The sequence below is a fragment of the Lepidochelys kempii genome, chromosome 17 (genome assembly GCF_965140265.1).
Source record: "Lepidochelys kempii isolate rLepKem1 chromosome 17, rLepKem1.hap2, whole genome shotgun sequence".
NCBI lineage: Eukaryota > Metazoa > Chordata > Testudines > Cheloniidae > Lepidochelys > Lepidochelys kempii.
This window is the reverse complement of record NC_133272.1, coordinates 20080329-20103871: the sequence shown is the minus strand read 5'-3', so window position 1 is coordinate 20103871 and position 23543 is coordinate 20080329. Positions and strand designations below refer to the sequence as shown.

General features: G+C 42.3%; 1 protein-coding gene across 4 annotated transcripts in view; it reads right to left on the bottom strand.

Annotated features, from left to right (window-relative positions):
* Nucleotides 1-4731: 4731 nt before the first annotated feature.
* The window catches only part of TAF15 (TATA-box binding protein associated factor 15), a 32147-nt gene continuing 13335 nt past the window's right edge, over nucleotides 4732-23543 (bottom strand). Inside the window, exons 8-16 of one of the 4 annotated variants that reach the window (XM_073315076.1) lie at nucleotides 12726-12760; nucleotides 12130-12162; nucleotides 10270-10379; nucleotides 9339-9468; nucleotides 7412-7516; nucleotides 5891-5975; nucleotides 5711-5799; nucleotides 5503-5605; nucleotides 4732-5132 (exon numbers count right to left, since the gene is read on the bottom strand). In XM_073315076.1, the coding sequence (XP_073171177.1) occupies nucleotides 5093-5132; nucleotides 5503-5605; nucleotides 5711-5799; nucleotides 5891-5975; nucleotides 7412-7516; nucleotides 9339-9468; nucleotides 10270-10379; nucleotides 12130-12162; nucleotides 12726-12760 (730 nt within the window). In that variant the 3' untranslated portion in view covers nucleotides 4732-5092. The remainder of the gene's footprint in view (nucleotides 5133-5502; nucleotides 5606-5710; nucleotides 5800-5890; nucleotides 5976-7411; nucleotides 7517-9338; nucleotides 9469-10269; nucleotides 10380-12129; nucleotides 12163-12725; nucleotides 12761-23543) is intronic. The other 3 variants (XM_073315077.1, XM_073315078.1, XM_073315079.1) reach the window with 3 other exon arrangements.

Genomic DNA, 23543 nt, shown 5'->3' with positions numbered 1-23543 from the left:
CACCCCCGCTGGCCTTTTTAAAAATGGCGAAGTCTTTACATCTCTTGTGTTAGGTGCTGTACATGTAGGGATCGGGGGAGTGAAGGGGGAAGAATTAATCCTTACCCCACAGCCCTCAAACCCATTTATTCCGCCAGTCTTTCCCTACATGATCTGTACAGGAGCTGTTGGCCTGTTTCTCCTTTTGGCTGCATTAATTATAAACTTGTCAGGACAGAAAGCTTTCCATCTTATAGCAGGCTGGCCTAACGGACAGCACAGCCAACTAGAACTCAGGAGACCTGTACTCTATTCCTGGCTCAGCTAGTCACTTGTTGGGTCACTTCGGCCAAGTCAGGTCTCCTCTCAGTACATCAGTTTCCTCAGCTGTAAAATGGTGATAATATACTAATCTCCTTTGTAAAGTTGCTGTGAAGTCTACTGATGAAAATTGCTACAGGAAGGCAGGGTATTATAAAAGCATCCTATCTTTATTTACATAAGTCCATATAAAACCAGAAACCCTCCGCTGAACCCTTTAGGAGTTGCACTGATTTAGATTTGCAACTGCGCCGTAATTCTGGGAGTAAATGCAGACAGTTTTCTAGCCTAAGTGCAAGACACTATAGGGTCAAAGAGCAGTAACCTGCTTAATTGGAAGGCAAAGAGTTAGCAGCTGTCCTTACCTTGTCTGGAAAGCACAAGTCTGGACACAGCTCCTGGGCAGCTCCCAGCTATTCATTTTCCTTTTAGCTCAAAAACCAGATGCCAATTCCTGCCTCATTAAATCTTGTTCCACTGATCTTCATCCAGTATCCACTGATGGACCTGGTAGGAGTGCTGTCATACTTAAACTTTCATCTGGGCTTTTGCACTGGTTACAAGACCCAAAAACACCACAATAAAAAACAAACACGCCACTGTCTTTAATGCTGTATCTAAGCAAGACCAGCTAAGAGAGTGGATCTGTCATTAGGGCTAATGCTACCCTTCCCTGGCTGGCCAGCAAGTTTCCCACAAGACACAGCATTCAGCAAAAAGTGTCATTCATTTCATGAGAAAGGTGCAAAACATTGGTAGCAAAATTAGTGGTGCAGCCAGCAATGCTAAACCCAACCCAAGCGACATGAAGTTTTCATTGCAACAGTGGGAAGAATAAAGCTCCAGTGGTTGGCCTGGCCAGTTTAATTGGTCATTTACCTGCTTAGTAAGACAGATGGACTTCAGGCACCCAAGGCAGCATTAAGATTCATCATCCTGCATACACAGCATCAGGCCATTTGAAAGCACAGATGCTCTTAACTAAGGGAAAGCGCTTAGGTCTCAGTGGGAGCTATTGAGACTGCACCTGATTTGAAATGAAAAAGGCAGGTAGCAGTGGTTTTAAATCTCAAAAGGTGGTGCGGGGGAGGGTGGTTATTAAGATACACTCATGCAATTTGGAAGCGTTTTTATGCCCAAAGAACTAACACCCTGTTCAGTTTCCCCTGCTTAGATAAGTGACCAAGGCCCTTTGTGCCACTTCCTGCAATTCACTGTCCTTGCTTTGGCTCTTCCAAGGCAGCACTTTCTACCTGAGTGAGGAGGTGCTGGTGCAGAGATCAATCTTCCTCCATCTTCTCCGTCAGCCCTGATATTCTATTTTCCTCCCCATTGCTCCCCTTGGCCAGGTGTGCTGCTTGCCCCTAAACTAGCCCAAGGGGCAAACAGCACTGCCTAGCCAGGTGAGCATGTGCGGTGGGGAGAAGGGGAAGATTTAAGTTTTATTCTTGCTAGTGGCGTATTTGACTTGATTCAAGCCATTCTATACCGAAGGGGGGTTTTATTTGAGGTGACAAACTTCTCGCTAAACTCTAGATATGTGAACTCACCTTCCGCGTGACTTTATAATTATGTTGTCCTCCCACTAATCCAGCTGCTCATCAGCCTCGGCTCGTGTTCATTTGAGGCCCCAATCCTGCATGGAGAATTGTGCACGTGGATCCATGCATCCACATAGAGCCCGAGGGCTTGAGATGGTAAGCTCTCTGCGACCAGGATTCCATCTATCAGGAAGGCAAAATCACAGTGCACAGCTATGGAGCTCTGTGGGTAATAAACAACTCTGCCTGTGTATTTTGGACTGGCCCTCGCCAGTCAAAGCCAAGGCAATTTACAAACTAGGAAACCTCAGTTTGTTCAGGGTATTTTTTTTTTAAGGGGGGGGGCGGTTATGCTGCAACAAGATTGCAATCACATGAGCATAGGAATTTACAATACAGACTGCCTAGCTGAATGGTGTTGCATACTTAAGGCCTAAACCAAAAAAGTACATCTACAATCTACAAGAAGCCATAGAGCAAACGTCTGTTTGACTAACATGGCAACGCCGCCTGCACAGAAACACCAAAGCAGATTGGTGCTCACCGGCTCCAGTCTTGATGTGGTTCAGGGGAAATACGTAACACCTAAAGGGGTGAAAATGGGAAGCGCTCATTTAGTTTTACGTTACCTCCCCCTCCACAATATATATGTTCCATTCCATGCATCCGATCAAGTGGGCTGTAGCCCACGAAAACTTATGCTCTAATACATTTGTTAGTCTCGAAGGTGCCACAAGTCCTCCTGTTCTTTTTGCGGATACAGACCAACACAGCTGCTACTCTGAAGCCTCTCTTCTGGCAGTGGCCAGTGCCAGGTGCCCCAGAGGGAATGAACAGAACAGGTCATCATCAAGTGATCCATCCCCTGTCACCCATTCCTACCTTCTGGCAAACAGAGGCTCGGGGACACATCCCTTGGGGACATAGAAAATGTCCAGCAACCATTCTGCTCTAAAAACGGACACTGAAAGGCATCGGTTAGATCTAAGAGTCATGGTATCTTTAGTACCCATGCAGAATTGACAAGAGGTCTGTTTTTGAGATGATGCCTCAAAGATCCTCACACAGCAAAACTGCATCATACCCAATTGATCTACAAGACGAGGAAGCTGATCCTGTCAATATTCTACTGTTACTGGGAGGTTATCCTAAGATTACAAACACAGAATGTGCACCATGCCATATGTCAGCGTTTACTAAACTAACTAAAAGCCTTTTGTTGTTTTTCCCAAGTCCATGCAGAATTGAACAAGGCAAACTGACTACAGACACGGATCAGCCACCCATCCAGTTATTAGGATCAAAACTGGCCCTCATAGCCCACAAATGATAATATTTTGCCCTGCAGGAGGCCTTAGACTATCAGCTGTCCTACCTTTACTTTAGGATGCTGGATGTAATGCTGGTGTAAGATGAGCACTAAAGATCAGGCATGTTATTCACAAAGCAGCAGTGCAAGACTCTCTCAGCAACCCACCAATCCGCTGCAGCCTTGATTTGGAGGGACCACCTTTAGGAGGCTTTCTCCCTTGCTCCTTCAAACGATGGCTTCCCTGCTGAGTGCCCGCTGTGGCTTGAATTATCTGGGTTACCCCTCTACTAGGTGGGCTGAGAGCCCAACTCATCCTTAAAGAGGCTATGGAATATCTGCCTCTTTACTTTTGTTCACCACCGCATTGGTTTCAACAGCAGTGACTCAGAGGTGAAGCGGTACGTAGCTATTTACTTCTCTTTTGAGCCATCCTGTCCCAGCTTTTGACTTAACATTCCCTTAGTTTGATCAAGTCCCAAACAGCATGGGGACACACTGGCACCTTACGGTTTCCCAGAGGGACCGCAGTGAATTCCGAAGAGTAGCAGACGCTCCCAGGTGAGGGCTGACTTGAGCTTCTGCTCAGCAAGGAGGGAAGGAAAGTGCAAAGTAGGGGAGTTGTGGATCTGCCACTGAGCTACGCTGCTAGCTCTGGGGCCAAAGACATGGATGGCAAGTAGCTTCTCCAGGACTAAACCAGGGGAGGGCAAACTACGGCCCGGGGGCCGCATCCGGCCCTCCAGATGTTTTAATCTGGCCCTCGAGCTACAGCCGGGGAGCAGGGTTGGGGGCTTGCCCCACTCCGCGTGGCTCCCAGAAGCAGTGGCATGTCCCCACTCCGGCTCCTATGTGTAGGAGCAGCCAAGGGGCTCCACACACCGCCCCCACAGCTCCCACTGGCCAGGAACCACGGCCAACGGGAGCTGCAGGGGCAGCACCTGAGGATAGGGCAAAGCAGAGCTGCCTGGCCGCGCCTCTGCCTAGGAGCCAGACGGGAGACATGCTGCTGCTTCTGGGAGCTGATTGAGGTAAGTGCCAAGTAAGTAAGTACCTGGAGCCTGCACCCCTGACCCCCTCCTGCACCCCAACCCCCTGCCCCATCCCTGATCCCCCTCCAACCGGCCAAACCCTTCGGTCCCAGTCCAGAGCACCCTCCTGTACCCCCAGTCCCTCATCCCTAGCCCCACCCCAGAGCCCTCACCTCCCTCACCCCAATCCCCTGCCCCAGCCTGGAACCCTCTCCTACACCTTGAACTCCTCATTTCTGGCCCCACCCCAGAGCCCACACCCCCAGCCAGAGCCCTCACCCCCTTCCGCACCCCAACCCCCAATTTCGTGAGCATTCATGGCCTGCCATACAATTTCCATATCCAGATGTGTCCCTTGGGCCAAAAAATTTGCCCACCTTTGGACTAAACCAAAGAGGTTCTAAGAGCACTTCATGGAGCTAGGAACATAAAGCGTAATGTCATTTGTAAGCAAGACTCTTATTTGTTACACAGGTTGCACCACAAAAAGACGGGGAATGTGGAGAGAAAGGATGGGGCTTAAAGTTATGAAGTAATTGGAAAAACAATGTAAGATTTCACAAATAAAACAATCAGCTTTTATTGTTGTATTACAAAACACTTTCGATATTGGCAATATTTTACAGTTCATTCTGTTCCTTCTTATAGCCGGCTGAAGAGCTCAGGGGGAGAAAACAGGAGAATGTTGGAAATTAAAGATGAAATTTCAGTGGACTTGCTAAAAAAAATAAAAAAATAAAAAAAAAACAAAAAAAACAAAAAAAACTTCCCCAGTCCCTCCCACCAAAATAAAAATCCAATTTCATGTCATTCGCCATCCAAAAGCGGCCATGGGTAAAGCAGCAGGCAAAACTCCGGCAATTTCACTACTGACTGCATCAAAGAGACAAAAAGAACATTCACAAGGGTCTCTAATATGGCCTGTTGCGCTGGTCATTTCTGAAGTCATTTCTGAAAGAAAAAAATCTGAGAGTCTAGTGAGTCACAGTAAAACTCCATCCTTCCCCACACCAACTTGTGCAAATTCCTTCTTTACCCTCCCCTTCTACTGTGCGCATTGCCAACTGCTGATAGCTGACATCTGCCTAGCAGAAATTATTATTAGTGACCTGTGTTTGTATGTCCTTTAGCAAAAGGAATCTACATTATGAACACACAGTTATACTACGAAAAATACATGTGCTTAATACTGTTACTTCATGATCCATGACTCCCCCCGGACTGTTCCAGCCAATCACATGTTCTATTAGTCAAAGAAAAGCCCACACTCCTAAAATCTACATCCCACACGTACTGACAAAGTAGCAAAGATAATGCTTACCTTCCTCCCATTTTACCACCATAGCCACCACCTCGGTCACCCCCTCTGCTACCGCGCCCTCTGTATCCTCTTTCACCTCCAAAACCACCTCTCCCACGAAAGTCTGCAAGGGAGAAATGCAAGATCAAAACCATGTTGTTAAAAGGCCACAAATGTAACTAAAACCGTCAGAAGCAACTCATTACACTTGTGCTGATCTCTTACACACCTCCTCCTGATGGACGTGAATCTTCCGGTCTGGGCTCATTGCACTGATTGCAGGAATTCCTGCGAGCAAAGTTCATATTACCACAGCTCCTGAAAGAGACAAAGATTCCTCAGACGGAGTTTTCTCAACAACTGAATGTACATACATGAAACACTGCTACCAAACTAAAACAACACTTACGGGTTAGGACAAATCCAATCACCATTTTTGGGATCCCCACTTCTACCCTGGAAGCCTCCACCTCTTCCAAATCCACCTCGTGAACCTGTGGATAGAATTATAATTAGAATAAAGCAGGGGAAGTGCTCCTGTAATCTACACACGAGACATTTATTTGCAGACTATCACTGACTTCAGGCCCCAAGTGACAGACTCAGTTTCTTGGTAGAGCAATAAGAGATAGTTGATTTAATCAGCCACCTTCTAAGATTATAGTTTCAGTGAATTAGGAACTCTGGAAATGGATGACAGCCTGTAAATAACAACAAAGTGTAATTTACAAACTGAGCACTTTAGAATTTCTTATGAAATGCTAAAATGTAATTAGCCAAAAGAGAAAACATTTAATATTTAAAGGTACTGCAAACGCTCTATTAGAGTTTAAACATCTGTCAAACCTCTGAACTGTAGGACTCAAGTCTCCCCCAGTGTATGTATTTGGGCAGCTATAGAGCTTCAAGTATGAATGTGCTTATTTCAGCTCACGCAGAAGGGGAAATATTGTGCAGGAGCAGCACCTGGTGGCCAGGAAAGTCCACTCCATGTATTTTCTACTTCTTCCCTTTTCAGCACTACAAGTACTTTACCAGCTGATAGATTTATAATTAATCAGCTTGAACTCTGTCACACGCATTACTGAAGTTTCATTGAAATTCTAATACACATCCAACTCCAACCACACATGAACAGATCAAGTCACAGAATAAACTAAATATATGCTCTCCCTGACCATGTACACCAGGGTTATTCCAATACACGCATCAGGATTCTGTCCTTGCTTTTGGCATCAGAGTCCTGACCTTTTACACAAAATGGAGTTCTTAAAAATGATCTGTTTATCAGCCACCTAAAATTCTTGGCCTAAAAACTAGTGTTTGTTCACAAGAGTCACAATGTGTAAAACCCTCATGTTAAAGGAAGTGTAGTAAGATCAATATCCAGCAGACTCATTTGATAAGGCTGTACTATGCGAAGGGTCTGGGATTTTCAAAGAGGGCTATGGGAGTTGGGCACCCATCTTCCATTAACTTTGAGCAGGAGTTGGGTGCCCAACTCCCTGCACTCCCTTTGCAAATCCCAGACAATGCATCCTAAAACAATCGCTGAGAACGCAGTGTTGTGTAATTATACACGCCCAGCCTTGAAGTTGCTACTTCACCATTTCTTTATAAGCCAGAATGAGCACTGAACCAGAGAGCATCTCCGCATTGGGAACATATAGAACTAGTTATAGTCCAGTCCAGAAGAGTGGACTACAGACTTCAGTTTTCCTGAACTCCCACATGCTGGTGCCATCCCTACTAACCCCCTAAGTGCCAGAAATCTCTTCCACCATGCCTTCCCAGAGCCCACACTTCATTATTTAACAAATTACTGCCATAAGGTTAGTCCTCTTAATAATAATTTAAAAAAAAAAAAAAAGAGAGATCACAAGCTAAAGCATTTAACATGCACAAGGAAAGACCCTCTCAGTTTTACTACCACCTCGACGTCCGCTGCCACCACCACCTGCTCCACCTCCTCTCAGAAATTCAGGCCTCCTGGTTGCAAACGAAACTTTGATAACGTTGCCATGGAATTCCTTTCCTAAAGGGGGACAGAGAAAGAGGAACAACTCACAGGAGCTCAATAATGAACAGCAAGATCCAAAGGGACCGTAACTTGCATTGTTAAATTCAACACCAGCAGTATGAGAAAAAACATCCCGGTAAATCAAAATGCTTTTGAAAATATGAGTTGTAGCATCGTATCACATCAACGCACAGATGGCAAACAGTAAGGAGATACAGATTTGTATTTACATCTGTTCTTGATATAATATGCTATCACAAAGAGATGCGTATTTAAATCAAAGTATGATCTACAAGTTGCAATTTAAATTAAGGTCACATGATGCAAACACGTAACACATTTCCCTGCTATGCTTGACATCAGTATAGCTTATTACAGGGCAGTTTAAATATGTAAGAATCTTGATCCTGCCAATCAGACAGCAAGTTTCCATATCAATATATAGTATGGAACCAATATATCCCCACGTGGGAAAAAGACAGGCACGTGTTTATTGTAAGGTTGCAACCAGCATGTATTATAAAAAGTTAAAGTTTTATCACAGGACACTATGGGGCCTATTACTGTTAGGGTGCATCATACAGCAACCATAGTAATGTCCTTAAGATCAATCAATTTGAAACACAGTAGCAAAAAATAAGGCATTAAAAACAATTTGCTAGTCAATTTCTTTTTGCTTACCATTACATGAACTCCAAGCCTAAGCACATCCCTCGCTCTTTGATGCTTAGGTCTATGTATGCCAAGTGTCAGTGGAAACACAAAGCCATTAGAATGGGGACTAATATTGTTTAAACTTGTTGTTACGATAAAGCAGTATAACTGTCCTTTTTTCTGCAGTGGAACTCTTCAAGACTGACAGAAGCATGTTTTTGGAACCTGCTCCCCCTCTCCATTACAGACAGTTTTCAGAACTTCAGGGCACAGCCCAAAGCTTCCGATCAAGCTTTCAACTGGCTATGCGATAATTTCTAGCTATGGGGCAAAATATTGTTTTTCAAAATCTTATTTTGAAGGACTTGTTTTGCTAATATATGGTTTTAATTGTAAGATGCAATTAACACCCATTATAAAGCGTTTAAGGAATAATAAGCTAGCACCATACGCTGTATGCTCAAACTAGCTATATACATTGGTTACTGCAGTGCCCAAGTTTATGTTCTCACAGATAAATGTTAAAGAAAGCATCCACATGAAGGAAAAATAGGAGCATAAATGAAGGGAAGATGTTACAAAAAGAATCATGATAGGGCTCAATTTAATTTGGTTTGAAGTACTTTTGGAGGCAGTGTGGTCTAATGGACAGGGCAACAAAACTGGAAGCCTGGAGACCTGGGTTCCATTTCCATCTTCCAGGCTGTCTTGCTTTGGGCAGATCACTGTTCTGTGCCTCTGCTTCCCCTCCTGCTCTTTGTCAGTTCTTTAGTGCACAAGACTTCTTTCACTGTGTTTGTAGAGTGTCTACCACAATGAGCTCTTAACCTTGTCTGGGGTTTCTAGGCACTGCCACCAAAACCATGATACCTCCCACACCACACATCAGTTTTTATTCTCCTGCTTACTGCGATATTCTAGTTTCATGGGCTGCACATGAAGATGCATGGTCTTGAATCACATCAGAAAAACCCACCCTCACATTAGCTAAACTGGATACAGGGACAACTGACATGCAGCCCCATAAATAATGGTTTTCGTCGCAACTAGTACATCAGAGAAAAAACAGGAGTCTGCTTGAAATGAATTTAAAGAGTGGCATGCAGTCCACATGTGAACATTAATATGCAGTCTCTACTGATTGCTAAGTTTCACGCACAAAAGGAAGAACAGGCAATCTTACCATCAAACCAGTCAATGGCTGCTTTAGCAGAAGGAGGGTCATCAAAAGATACTGTTGCTTCTCCCTTTGGTTTGCCTGTATCCTTATCTGTATATAGATTTATCATAAGCTTGCCAGTCTTTTTGTTAGTCTGGGGGGGGAAAAAAAGGTGTATTTCCTCAACATTCAGTTAATGGAGAAAACTGCTTGAGCCAGTTAACAGTAAGAGCTGTTATAATTAATTAGTGTTCACAGAGGAGATTCCTGGGGGCTAGCTTACAGAAACAAAGTGGTTGATGGAAGAATACTGACTGCCCTCCAGCTCACAGCATGAACCTTAAAATGAAGTGGCCCCAGGCCTTGTTTGGACATTAGTTGAGGTCAAGTACAGTGAATGAGAGCTCTGATTTGGATTTCTGGGGATAGGAAGAAAAGCCCTGAGTGAGTGGGTCATGGAGCATAATTACTTGTTGGAGCATTTGAGATTTTCTACTGATAGGGACATGTGGTAAGGGAATTGATTAGAGAATTAGGAATAGAAAAGAGAAACGGCAGCTGACATCTGTGCTAGTAAGTTGGTAGGACCAGCAATTTCTTTTTCTGTAAACTGTCATCTGCGACCCAGTAGGATAAAAGAAAGATCTACAATTTCTGGGAAATAAAAGGGAGGAAACATGCTGCTATTCAAGACACTTCCAACATATTCGATCTACAGGTTTCCTAATAAGAAAAGGAGTACTTGTGGCACCTTAGAGACTAACCAATTTATTTGAGCATAAGCTTTCGTGAGCTACAGCTCACTTCATCGGATGCTGTAGCTCACGAAAGCTTATGCTCAAATAAATTGGTTAGTCTCTAAGGTGCCACAAGTCCTCCTTTTCTTTTTGTGAATACAGACTAACACGGCTGCTACTCTGAAACAGGTTTCCGAATGATCTGTCACCACACACACCTTTATAATACCTATTTGCTTGAAATAATCAGCCACTTGATCTGTCGAAACACCTTCTCCAAGTCCTTGCACAAAGATGGTGTTGTTATCAGAGTTGTCAGATTCTGTATCTATTAAAAAAAGTAAGTTTTTTTACCAAATGCTTTTGTACGGATTAGCCAGAAGCAGATGTTACATGCTGCAGCCGTTAAAAATGTTACTTCATCTGAGGTCAGAGAAAACCTGCATCATTTTAGACTCATATCTGTGGTCCTGCAACATTTCCTTGGATACCTGGCGGATTGGGAGCTCTCATATTAACGAAGGGAGAGAAGTCTGAGGTCGTTCTGTTAGCGCTAACACCAACAGCTTCAGAAGTACAGAAAGATAGCCTTAGGATGCTACAGTACGTCACAGAATGATTACATTGACTATCTGACAACTTTTCTCTGCACCTAGGACATTCAAGTAGAGTAGGCCCCAAATGCATAGATTTTAAATAAAAAAGAGACCTATAAAATTTAACTGAAATACCACGGAAGACACAAAAGCACTGTATCAGCATAAAAGAATCAGAAAAATGAAACCAAAAATAAGTGTGAAACAGATTAGTCTACTTTCATATCCAAGACAGAGTGCAAAAAGTGAATAGCAATTGTAAAGAGTAATTCAGCTTTTGAAAAGTCCTTCAAGTTTTAGTGAAGGACTATGGTGAAACAAGTATAAAAATTAAAAGAATGTTGCCAAAATAATCTAAATCAGAAAATTATCTATATTCAGCATCTTCAAGGAAAACAAGATCATCATCAGTTACTTGACTCAAGTCGATCCAGAATTCACTAGACAAAACTTGACTTTTACTTGCTGAGCAATGCGTTAAACATTAAAAGAATACGCTTGTATAGTGACATGCACCAGTATTTAACAGAGCTGATCTATCTCAGAAGAAAGCCCACCTGGTTAAACTACATCTGAATCACACAAAAATCCCAGCCACCCCACCTCTTTCCAGGCATGCATTTTGAAGTACATCAAATCATAGAAATGCAAGGTTGCAAGGGACCTAGAAAACTCAACAGGTCCAACCCCCCTGCACTGAGGCAGGACCAAGTAAACCTATATCATCCTGACAGGTGTTTGTCCAACCTGTTCTTAAAAACCTCCAATGAGGAAGATTCCACAACCTCCCTCGGAAGCCCATTCTAAAGCCTAATTACCCTAACAGTTAAAAAGTTTTTCCTAATATCTAACCAAAATGTTCCTTGCTGCAAATTAAGCCCATTACTTCTTGTCCTACATTCAGTGAACATGAGCAACAAGTGATTACCATCCTCTTTATAACGTCCCTTAACATACTTGAAGACTTAGGTTAAAAAAACTGGGGGGACCTGCTTTCTTCATAGGTCAGATTTCCTAAACTTTTTATTGCTCTCCTCTGACTATTCCCTATTTGTCCATATCTTTCCTAAAGTGTCACCCAGAACTGGACACAGTTCTCCAGCTGAAGCCTCATGAGTGCCAAATAAAGGGAGACAATTACCTCATGTCTTACATTCGGCACGCCTGTTAATATACTCCACAATGATATTAGCATTTTTCACAACTGCATCACATTGATAACTCATGTTCAACTTGTGTTCCACTATCACCCCCAGATCCCTTTTAGCAATACTACCCCGTAGCCAGTTATTCCCCATTTTGTACGCGCACATTTGATTTTTCCTTCCTAAGTGTAGTACTTTGCACTTGTCTTTATTGAAAGTCATCTTGTTGTTTTCAGATCAGTTCTCTAATTGGTCAAGATTCTCCAAAGTGCTGGCATATGTTACAAATGCTATGAAGGATGAAGAGCTGCAATCCACACAATGCTTGTTTTCTTACCAGCATCTGATTTCTGTCCATAATCCCTTTGACCTGTAGAATGGGTAAAAAAAATGAAAGAAAGGCTACTTTAGCAAGAACAGCCTTTTAAAAAAGCTTGTTAAATAAGATAAGAAGATATTCAAGCTACATATGCAATGTATCTAAAATCTATGTCACTAACCAGAGATCTGGAGAATATTTAGATTAAAATGTTCAATAGCAGGCATCTGCAGAATGTTAACACGTTCTTTAGCTTGCAGTATATGGCATCTGCCACATTAGCATTATGCTGGTGTTTATCTTGCAAATGCTGGTTGTCAGACGACCAAGCAGTTTACCACAATTATTTTGTCACTAGTACCTTTCAAAGCAGCATTTGTAACAAAAAACCCAAAATCCGGTGAAGGTTGTAAATCTCCACAATTTCTTTCATGCAATTTGACAGAGTAGAAATCCAGTTTATTGTTAAAAGATTGACTTTTAAAGCACACAAACACACCAGCCCCAGAAAAACAGAAACGCTAGAATGCTTCTACTGGATAGTAATAAGATATTGGTGGCTTTTAGATTTATACAGAATTTCCACTGAAACATTTTGGATACTTGGCACTTACCACCAAAATTTTTGAAGCCACCACGGTCACCACCACTGCAGAGGAAAAATTGAAGAAATGATTTCTTCCTCAAGTCTCTACGTGCTGAGCCTAAGGCTCAATCTACACTTATCTGATCAAAAGTTATTGTCTATTGGCTAAAGCATCACCTCTATGTTTTGCACACTATTTATTTGTGTTCAAAGATTATTCTTTCAGATAGCTAATCTCCTAGGGTACGAATCCCAGAAACTAATCTCCAAAAGAATTGCTGAAACAAAGGTGGGTGTATACACTAATTAAAAAACCCTTTTCCAGCTCACAAGCCAAACGAATGCTATTTAAAACTGGGATTTAAAACAGAGGCATACTTTTTATAAAAATTAGTGGGCTTTATTCCAATCTAGCAGCTGCATGGATAGTTAATTACCACTTGTGAACTGAAATTAATTAATCTCTATTCTTATGCATTCAAGTAAATTTGGATAAATTAGTATTACTAAGCACACTGTGAAGTAGGATGTGTGAGGATCTGGGAATCTGTACAACAATGTACTGCTAGCATTTGACATTAATGATAAAGTGTGTGTATGAGAATGAGCTTCAATAGCAGAGGTCGTGAACTTTTAATTAATTCATTCTGAAACCTGTGGCACAAAATGTAGACCAAGTTAATAGTTTACACACACAGATTGCCAGGGAATGAGGGGAGTTTAGTTGTTTTGAAGTCCCATTCCAAATTTAATGGAAGTAAAAGCCTGATATCTCCCACACTTATGCTATTTAATGTGTGGTTCATGGTATTGATATTTCCCACATTTAACATTAACAACTAAATCCAGGTGCAAGGATTAAAACACTCAATATTCAAGGCCTTTAGAAAAAGATCAGCAGCATTTTTAAAGTTAACAGCCAAGCCTTTCCAAGTTTACAAGACTGCCGGCTTGTGTGGGAGCGCAGGTTTTCCACAGCAGTTACCAGCAGTAAACTGGAAAGTTCATTTCTCATTGTGGGAACTCTTATGCAGAGTAACTAAGATAAAGAGAGTGCAAGTAAAAATCCTCAACTAGCACTCCTTGCCTAACCCTTGGAGGTTCTGCCCCACAGCTAATGCACCAGCCACTGCAGTAGTTTGTTTATGATTAAAATCTGGAGGGACTCCTAATTAACTCCAATCTCTCAACTTGTCAAAGTCCAGGTGTGGGACAAGAGCTCAAAACAAGGGACATTAGTAAAATAGGCTTGTGACGTTGCACCCCATAAGGCTTAATGGAAATATGCTTATGAATGTATATATGACATAACTGGAATATGTTTTATGCTACATATGCCATGTAACATCCCTAAAGGTTATGATCTACTGAATACATTCCTCCTATTTGTATGCATGTATCATTTTTGTACTTGAAGTTATGAATATTGGCTGTATACTTGCCTGATTTCTAAGTAGCCTTAGTAGAGCATTTGGTCAGCTTCTTGAGAAAGGAATGTGCAAGTTAAATGCCCAATCAAGAACCACTTAAGCCAACAATGAACTTGAAAATGCCAATCCACATCTGAGCTTTCCCAGGAAGGTGGCTTGGCTGATAAGAAACTCAGTCATACGTGTACATGTGACTTGCCCATGTGACACCAAAACTCCATTTTGTAGCTGGATTCTACACAGGTGTAGAAGAGAGAGAGAAAGTCTATTTAAGCCCGTGGGAGACCCCTCCATTTTGGTCTTCATCTGGCTAAAGAGATAACCTCTCCACCCCCAAGGATACCTGGAAGAAACTGGAACAAAGACAGTAACTAAAGGGAGTGTGAGAGATTGCTGGACCCAGACTAGAAGGAGACTAGTCTGTAAAAGGAAGTTTACTGGAATTCCTCTAAGGCTGAGGTTTTTATCTGTATTCAGTTTTCTTAGACATAGATTTGCGTGTTCTATTTTATTTTGCTTGGTAATTCACTTCGTTCTGTCTGTTACTACTTGTAACCATTTAAATCCTACTTTCTATATTTAATAAAATCACTTTTTACTTATTAGTTAACCCAGAGTATGTATTAATACTGGGCCAGGGGGCTGCGGGGGAACGACAGCTGTGGATCTCTCTCTATCAGTGTTATAGAGGGCAAACAATTTATGAGTTTACCCTGTATAAGCTTTATACAGGGTAAAACGGATTTATTTGGGGTTTGGACCCCATTGAGAGTTGAGATCTGAGTGTTAAAGACAGGAACACTTCTTAAGTTGCTTTCAGTTAAGTCTGCAGCTTTGGGGCACATGGTTCAGAACCTGGGTCTGTGTTGGAGCAGACTGGCGTGTCTGGCTCAACAAGACAGGGTGTTGGAGTCCCAAGCTGGCAGGGAAAGCAGGGGCAGAAGTAGTCTTGGCACATCAGTTGGCAGCCCCCAGGGGGTTTGTGATCCAACCCGTCACAAGGCTATGAAGCATCAATATGGGATTCATTTCTTTAGGATACTGTATATACATTTTCTGTTACAACAAATGTGAAGTCATGAATGCAAGATGTAATTTACAATTTTAAAAAGTCAAAAGTTTTCTGTGAGGTGACGGTAAGTCTGTCTAAAACAAGGGCCAGGATTTCATTAATCATTATGTAAGCTAGCTTTAAAGACTTATTACCATACAAGGAAAACAGCTGTTATATCATGACAAAACCTTGCAGCAACTGCTGTTATATTTACATTCATGGAATATTACCTTCAGCTAGGATCTATTTTCATGAACTTGCTGTTGACTTTCAAATGTTATATATACACAAAGTTATTTGAAACACTAAATGGCAGACATTCATATGCAATTATATTCAGCTGCATGAAAGATAAAAATGTATGGGTTCCAAACACTATTTACAGTAGCCTCTGCTAAAGGATGGATAATTTTAAAGACTGATGATAAAACAAGAATGGTGATCACAAAAATTCTATTGCAAACACACTTCTGCCACCCACAATTCACTTCAATCCCCTAAGAACCGACCAACAGGTTTCCTTGTACCCTTCTTATTAAATGTCAGTTAAAAACTTTACCCCATTGGCATATTAGCTCAGAACTAGGTACACTGATTTATAGTGAATGAATCAGTCACGCAAATTTTGTCTTCAAGATTTCAAACTCTGGATTCCTTCCCCAATTCACCAGGACTGCACGATTCAGAACGTGCATTTTTTCTGGTTTGTAAATATACAACATGAAAGATGTAGATAGAGAAATAAGACACTTATTTACAGTAAACAATCAGGATGTTATGGAAAATGAACACTGTGAGTAAAAAATGTATGCCCCAGGATTCAAGAAGGTGACTGAGCTGGATATGTAATGCCTGAAGCCACAGGCCGAAAGCATTACTACCCAACAGAGATCACTTTTTGCAACTTATAGACTGTTTATATTTTTACTATACACCTCTACCCCAATATAACGTGACCCGATAGAACATGGCATCGCATACAACGCGGTAAAGCTCCGACACACTGCTCTGAGCAGCGTATTAAGGGTGCCGAGCCGGGGCCGAGCGGTTGGATAAGGGGCAGAGGGTCTCAGGGGCGGTCAGGGGCTCCCCCCTGCAGGGTCTGGGAGTCAGAAGCTGTGGGGGGGGGCCCTTTTGGGCCCCGCAGTCCCAGAGTAGCCCAGGGGATTTTGGGGGGCTGGGAGCAGCCCGCTCAGCTTCCCTTGCCCCAGCCCCAGCCATGTCACTTGGGGGAGAGGTTTTGGGGGAAGGGATCCCCCCCGACACTCACCGGCAGAAGCGGAGCAGCCCGGCCCCAGCCCGCTCCACTCCGCCAGCTCCCAGCCACAGCGCTCTGCTTCCTGCCGCAGGTGAGTGCGAGACCTTTCCCCAACCCCCCGCCCTCCCGCGACACAGCTGGGGCCGGGGCAAAGAAAGTGGAGCGGACTGTGGCCGCGTCACTCCGCTTCCCGCCTCTGGTGAGTGCGGAGGGCGTCCTTTCCCCAACCTCCCCCCACTCACCGGCGGCGGGAAGCGGAGCACCGTGGCTGGGAGGTGGCGGAGTGGAGTGGCCAGGGGCCACATTGCTCCGCTTCCCACCACTGCCAGTAAGTGCCTGTCAGGGGGCGGGGGTGTGTGGTCCTTTGGGTGATTAGGGACAGGGGTCTCTGGAGGGGGCAGTCAGGGAACAAGGAATCGGGGGGGGGACGGGACAAGCAAGTTCGATATAACACGGTCTCACCTATAACGTGGTAAGATTTTTTGGTCTCCTGAGGACCGCGTTATATTGGGGTAGAGGTGTATTCTGTAGAAGTGTATTGTTGTCCTAATGTGCTTCAGTGTTGGTTATTCTCCGCTATGTCTCATGTGACCAACTGAACTAATGTATCTGTATTAGTTAGATGGCAGACCTCTTGGATGAATGTAAGTGACAGATTTTCCTCTTTCACATGTACTTTAGTATTACATTTTCCCCTGAGATCGTTGCAAATAGCTGCTGGGGACCCAGGGACTTAAACATCTTATTTCTCACCTTCCCAACATGAGTTTAGGTTTCTTAAGAAAGAGAAGAGGCGCATGGATATCGATCCAAAATTCTGCACTAAGTGAGGGAAAAGTCACATAGACCTGTTTGCTCTAAACAGCTGATGCTGTGCAGCCTCACATTTACCATGAAGACCTAGTTAAGAAAACAGTCTCAGCAACTGGACTGTTTGGCAATACATGGATGCAACAGAATACACACCCCTGTCCTGGGATGTGTGTAACATAACTAGTATCACACTGTATACTGCCTTTTAGAAGCTTTATATATAGACTGAATATGACAGATAATCGGCTTGAGTTCCGGTTTTTAAAACATCCTTTAATCAGTCAGAAAACTAGCAAAAAATTCAGCCATATCACCAATGCAAAAAATTGAATTCTAGGCAGCCAAAGTGAATCCTAATCACCATTCACAAAAATTAACCCTAATGCCACAAAAATGCTGTCATTAGATTTTTCTTGTAAGCTGGTATCCACTCATCTTCATTTATTTTCAAACCTATTGGCATAGACTGGCGTGACATTGCACTCCATACGTTTTATTGAAATATGCTTATGAGTGTGAATATGATTTAACGGAATATGCTTTATGCAAAAGGTCTCTTGTAAGGTATCATAATGAAGGTTATAAACTACTAAATATATTCCTCCGATTTGTATGCATGTATCATTCTTCTATCTGAAGCTAGAAATATGAAGTATAACTCTGAGGTCCTATTGTCATTATGCAAAGTGTGGGCCATTAATGGTGGTTTAGAACCTTGATGGCTCCCATTGACTAAGGACAATTGGTTGTAAATGGTTTATTTATCTGCAAACCTTCCTGTGTACGTGTGGGCCAACCAAGGAAGAATAGAGACTAGGGGTCTTACAGTGACATGTGACCATGTCACCTGATAATGAAATCCATCTTAAATCTGGTACTTTTCCATTTACAAGGAGGGGCAGTAGCGTCATGGAGCCGGGCTCATACTCAGAAGGGGCCCTGGCCTGCTCTGCTTGCACTGTGCCCTGAGCCCCCGGGTCTGGGGCGGTGGGGATACTCTGGCCATAGGGAATCCGGGGGGTGGAGGGGAAGGTATTCTGGTGTTCAGCAGCGGGGCTGCGTGGCATGGCATGGGCCCACCCCTGAGGGGAAGGGGGCATGCTGGCAGCACAGGGCCGGGTGGGCCACTGTGCATCTGGCAACTGCCTGTTTGTAAATAGTGCCCTCGCACTGGGCTGGGCGGAGTGGGGCAGCCCTGACATGCCATGCCCCATTGCCTCTTGCTGGTCCCTCGCTCTGGGGACCTGGCCCCACGCATGCTCCATTGACCCTAAGCGGGGCCCACAAATATGTTTGGCACCAGGCCCACAAAATGTTAATCTGGCCCTGAGAGGGGTGGAGACCCAGAGAGAAAAGATTCCCGCCTTGTGACAGAGCTATAAAAGGGGGTGGAGCAGGCTGCCAAAGTGGGCTGCCAGTCATGAGAAAACCCCTACTTACCACCTGAAATGTCTGCTGGAACTAACGACTGTACCAGGTGAAAGGATTGGGCCCAAACTAGGAAGGAGTATAGTCTGTGAAAGAAGCTTATATGGAACATCTTTGAGGGAGAGATATTACCTGTAATCAGTTAATGTATTAGGCTTAGACTTGTGTGTTTTGTTTTATTTTCTCTTCGTGACTTACTTTGGTCTGTTATTACTTGAAACCATTTAAATCCTATTTTTTATACTTAATATCACTTTTGTTTATTAATAAACCCAAAGTAAGTGATTAATGCTGGGGGAGCAAACAGCTGTGCATCTCTATCAGTGACAGAGGGTGAACAATTTATGAATTTACCCTATATAAGCTTTATACAGAGTAAAACAGATTTATTTGGGGTTTGGATCCCATTGGGAACTGGATGTCTGGGTGCTGGAGATGTTTTCAGTTAAGTCTGCAGCTTTGGGGGCGTGGTCCAGACCCTGGGTCTGTGTTGCAGCAGGCTAGTGTGTCTGGCTCAACAAGGCAGGGTTCTGGAAGTCCCAGGCTGGCAGGGAAACCGGGCTCAGAGGTAATTTCAGCACATCAGGTGAGAGTCCCAAGGGGGTCTCTGTGACCAAACCTGTCACATCAGGAATAACAGCTGCTAGAATCTTAGGAGTACAGGTATCACCAGTGTTCCCAAGATCATGGTTGAAGCAAGCAGCATCTTTCAGCTAAAATTCTTCAAATAGCTTTACTACTCCCTTTTTATCAATGATGCATACTTGTATTGTCTTTAGAGGGCTTCAAGCCATAAATGTTCCTTTCAAATAGAAAAAAGCTGCAGATATTGGAACAAGTAGCATTAAAAGCCAAAGGCCAAATTCTTCCCTCCAATATGCACCTAGACTTCTCATTGAGCACAATGGGAGTTACATGCAAGGACATAGCTTTCCAAATATAACTGAAATGAGAACTGACTATTTAGCACAGTACTAAAGACACAGATTCTGCTAACTATGGATTTTACTTTTATCAAAGTATTAAATTTATGCTAGTATAAAGAAACAGCTGCAGGAAGTGACCTACTTGGAAGTGTAATGGGGATACAAAGAAATGAGAAATCACTATTGTTATCTTATGAAGTTCCATACAAACAGTTATTTATTCACTGAACTCCATAAACCTGTGTCCCTGTTTATTTTCTTCCAAACTTTGTAAAGCCTGAACATGAACGTACAGAAACCTAATAACGTAATATCAATTCTAAACACAGATGGCATGATAATACAAGCCACTTTAGCTGTATGACAATTTCTTGGTATTAGATTAGGCTGAGTCCCCACACAAAGGAACTAAATATAACAAATAAGCAGCAATGCATACTTTTCACTTGTAATATAATAAAGTTAAAATCAGGTTTAGATTTAATCACACACAACCAAGAAAATCCTATGTTTAGCAGTGTGATAACTCAATGACTGAGTGGAACAAATTCTGTTTTACGTTGCACAAGAAGCTGCATGGGTGTAGCCCAATTTTCAGTGTAATCTGAAGGCAGAACTTTACCCACTGAGTCCACAGATTCTGATACAAGGGGACAGAACAATTATGGTCGCTCCACTGACACTGCACTAATTGAGTGACTTTTTCTGGATTTTAGGTACACCCCCCCCCACACACACACTTTCATAGCACCTTTCATCTAATGGGCTCGAGACATTTTGCAGAAGAGGATTAAGTACCACAACAACCTGAGACACACATTCTCTATTTTCCAGAGAGAGGAAAAGTGATTTGCTCAAAGAAGAAAAACAAGCTGGAGGCAGAGCCGAAAACAGAACTCAGGACTCCTCAGTCCTAGTGCTGTGTTCTAACCGTAAGAGTACAGAATGGGTGGAGGGGAGGGGAAAGGGCATATAGAACAGTCACTACGCAAGTGCCAGCGTGACCTCTCCCTCAAATCAGTGCATCTCAAGCGACAGGTGAGGGTTTTGTTTGGTTTCAGTTGTCAACTTTTTTTTTTTTTTAATGGTTTTATAGTATAGATTTAACGTTTGTTCTTAGCTAAAGTCTGGCACAAAGGATCTCAGCAGTCTATTTTAAAAAACAACAAAAATGGAAGTTTGGATGGATTGTTATTTTGCATCTAGAGTTCCAAGAGATCCAGCTCAAAACCATTTTTAAAAATAAAAAAAGCAATTATCAGACCACTGGTTACTTACCACGATGCAAGCATTTGGGGCAGAAGTTAACTACTGAATTTGAATATGGGTTACTGGATTTGAGCAGCAATTTTCATATAAAGCACTTTCCCCCAAAGCTGCTGGGCTCTGCACATGCACAGGAAGTGAACTGAATGCTGTAGGCATTAAGTAAGGTACATTTTTGGGAATCCCTGCACATTATCTTGAAAGCAATTAATTCATTCATTAAGTGTCAGGACAATATTACACATTTTAAGAAGCATCTATATTTTCAGCTACTTTTGTCCAAAATGCTTATGGAAACAATAAATAATTTGGTTTTGTCCCATACAAAAGCCTGGAATCACACAAATACAGATGACTCCACACCTAGCAATCCTCCCTTGTTAAAAAAAATGCTAGCAAAGAACGTCAGGACAGTGCCAGCAAAGGCACTAACTGTTGCTGGCATTTTAACGACTCTGTTGCTCATCATGGCTCACAGTAGGGTTAGACTAAGTCAGGGGTAGTCAACGAGTGGACCATGGGCCAAAGCTGGACCGCAAGACCCCTTTGAACAGACCCCAAAATCTTTTTATTTATCATTATTACTTTTTTATTATTTTCTCTGAAGTCTGGACCTTGACTATACCCTGACCGAAAAATTCGGACCTGGACTAAGTGGTAAGAACACCCGTGGCTGGACCACCCGCCTGTCACTGTTACCATCAGGGAAGCTAGAACATCTTTATGAACAGCTAACATGCAAAGGACATTCATCCATTGTAGTCTCAGATTAGCTAATGCTTTCATGCAACATCCAGGAAAAGTGCAAAGAAGGCACTTCAGACAAACGTTACAGCATCTTTAAAGAAACATATTTAAATTTTTAAGCTGGAAATGTTTAGTGCAACCTAAGGGCTGGTCTAACTTTTTTTTAGACCACTAACTGCAAATGTTTAAACCTATATAGTTATATCAGTACAAAAACTGTGTTTAGACAAGCCTTTAGAGTTAAATACTTCCTGATATTACCGGAAATATCACATTTAAGTGTTACCGTGAAAAACACTATCGCAGTCAAACACTGTGTAACAAATAACCATCAGAAGTAGCCTCAGCATATGTGCACAAGTTGCTTTTAGGTTTGGGCTGATTTGGGGGGGGGGGGCGGCAAATATTGTTCTCAGGACTAAAAGCAGGGATCTGTTTCCTTATTAAAGTTGTTCTCCTTCCACCACATTAATTTTGTGATTGCAAACAACTCAAGCTTTTGTTAGAACTTGGTCAAGAAGCGTTTGAATGTGGAGTAAAAATTGACTTTTTAGGAGTAGAAACCTTAATCAAAATAGAAGACAACTGTATCTAGGCTGAAAAATTCTAGGACATATTTTAGTTTGAGTCATTAAGCTTAAACACCATCGCTGTGCTGTGCTGAACAGAGGAAAACAGAATCATTAAAAATGGCTCCATTCCCCTCCCACTAATACATTCCTTCACATTTTTCAACCCCCATCCACACTCTTTTCCTTTCCTGGAAGTGGATGTCAAGCAATGGGATCAACTATATTTACATGCCAACATGATTATTTACACATCTGTTGAAACAGCAGTAATGCGGGAGTGATTTATTTAAATTTATTTTCCTGGCTTCTGTTTCACCACCTTGCAAAAAACACACCAAGTTTGTTTTGAATGGACATTGTCCACCAGTTGTATGTCTTTTGATGCTTACTTTAAAATTTCTTCACTAAAAGAGGCTCAACGACAAAGACAAAAAAATCTGGTTTTATCACGGGAGTTATAAAGACCCTTACCCACAATGAAGCAGCTACAATATTCTTAAAAACCTCAATTCTAACTGAAATTGAACATCTGAAGAGGGTTTGCTGCCTGTGAAGCTTACACGATACAAAAGCTGCCAATTATGAAGGAGCACAGAGTTCACTCACTTCTAAGATCCATCTAAAATGAGTTTCTAGTAACTTTGATACCATATACCAAGTCAAAATATTCAAGATCCATATACGTTATCGAACTGGTTACAAAGAAGAATAATGTAGGACCAACCTAGTTAGAACATGATTTGGACATTCCTATATGGATGGGATCAGAGTAAACCATGTTATAACCAAGTTAAATGACATGATCTCATTTTTATTTCAACTGTGAGAAACACTGAATCATTTTCATAATATAAAAGTGAGCACTAACAGTCTAATATTACAAGAGAATCTATGGAAAGCATTCTACAAAATATCCATTCAGAAAAGAAAAATAAAAAAAAAAAAAAAAAAAAAAAATAAACTAAATAATGACACTAACAGTCTAAACTATACAAGAGACATGGAAAGCATTCTACAAAATATCCATTCAGAGAAATACTAAATTCGCATGTGAAAGGCAGTCCTACAACATTATGAGACATGCAAAGGAGTACTTGTGGCACCTCACTTCATCGGAGTGAGCTGTAGCTCACGAAAGCTTATGCTCAAATAAATTGGTTAGTCTCTAAGGTGCCACAAATCCTCCTTTTCTTTTTGCGAATACAGGCTAACACGGCTGCTACTCTGAAACCTGTCACTATGAGACATGGTTATTTTACTTAAACCTCGACGGCTCCCCACAAACAATAGGATATCTACTTCTCATTCCACCTCAGCAGATCTAGCACTAACTCAAAGCAGCCCCATGTGGC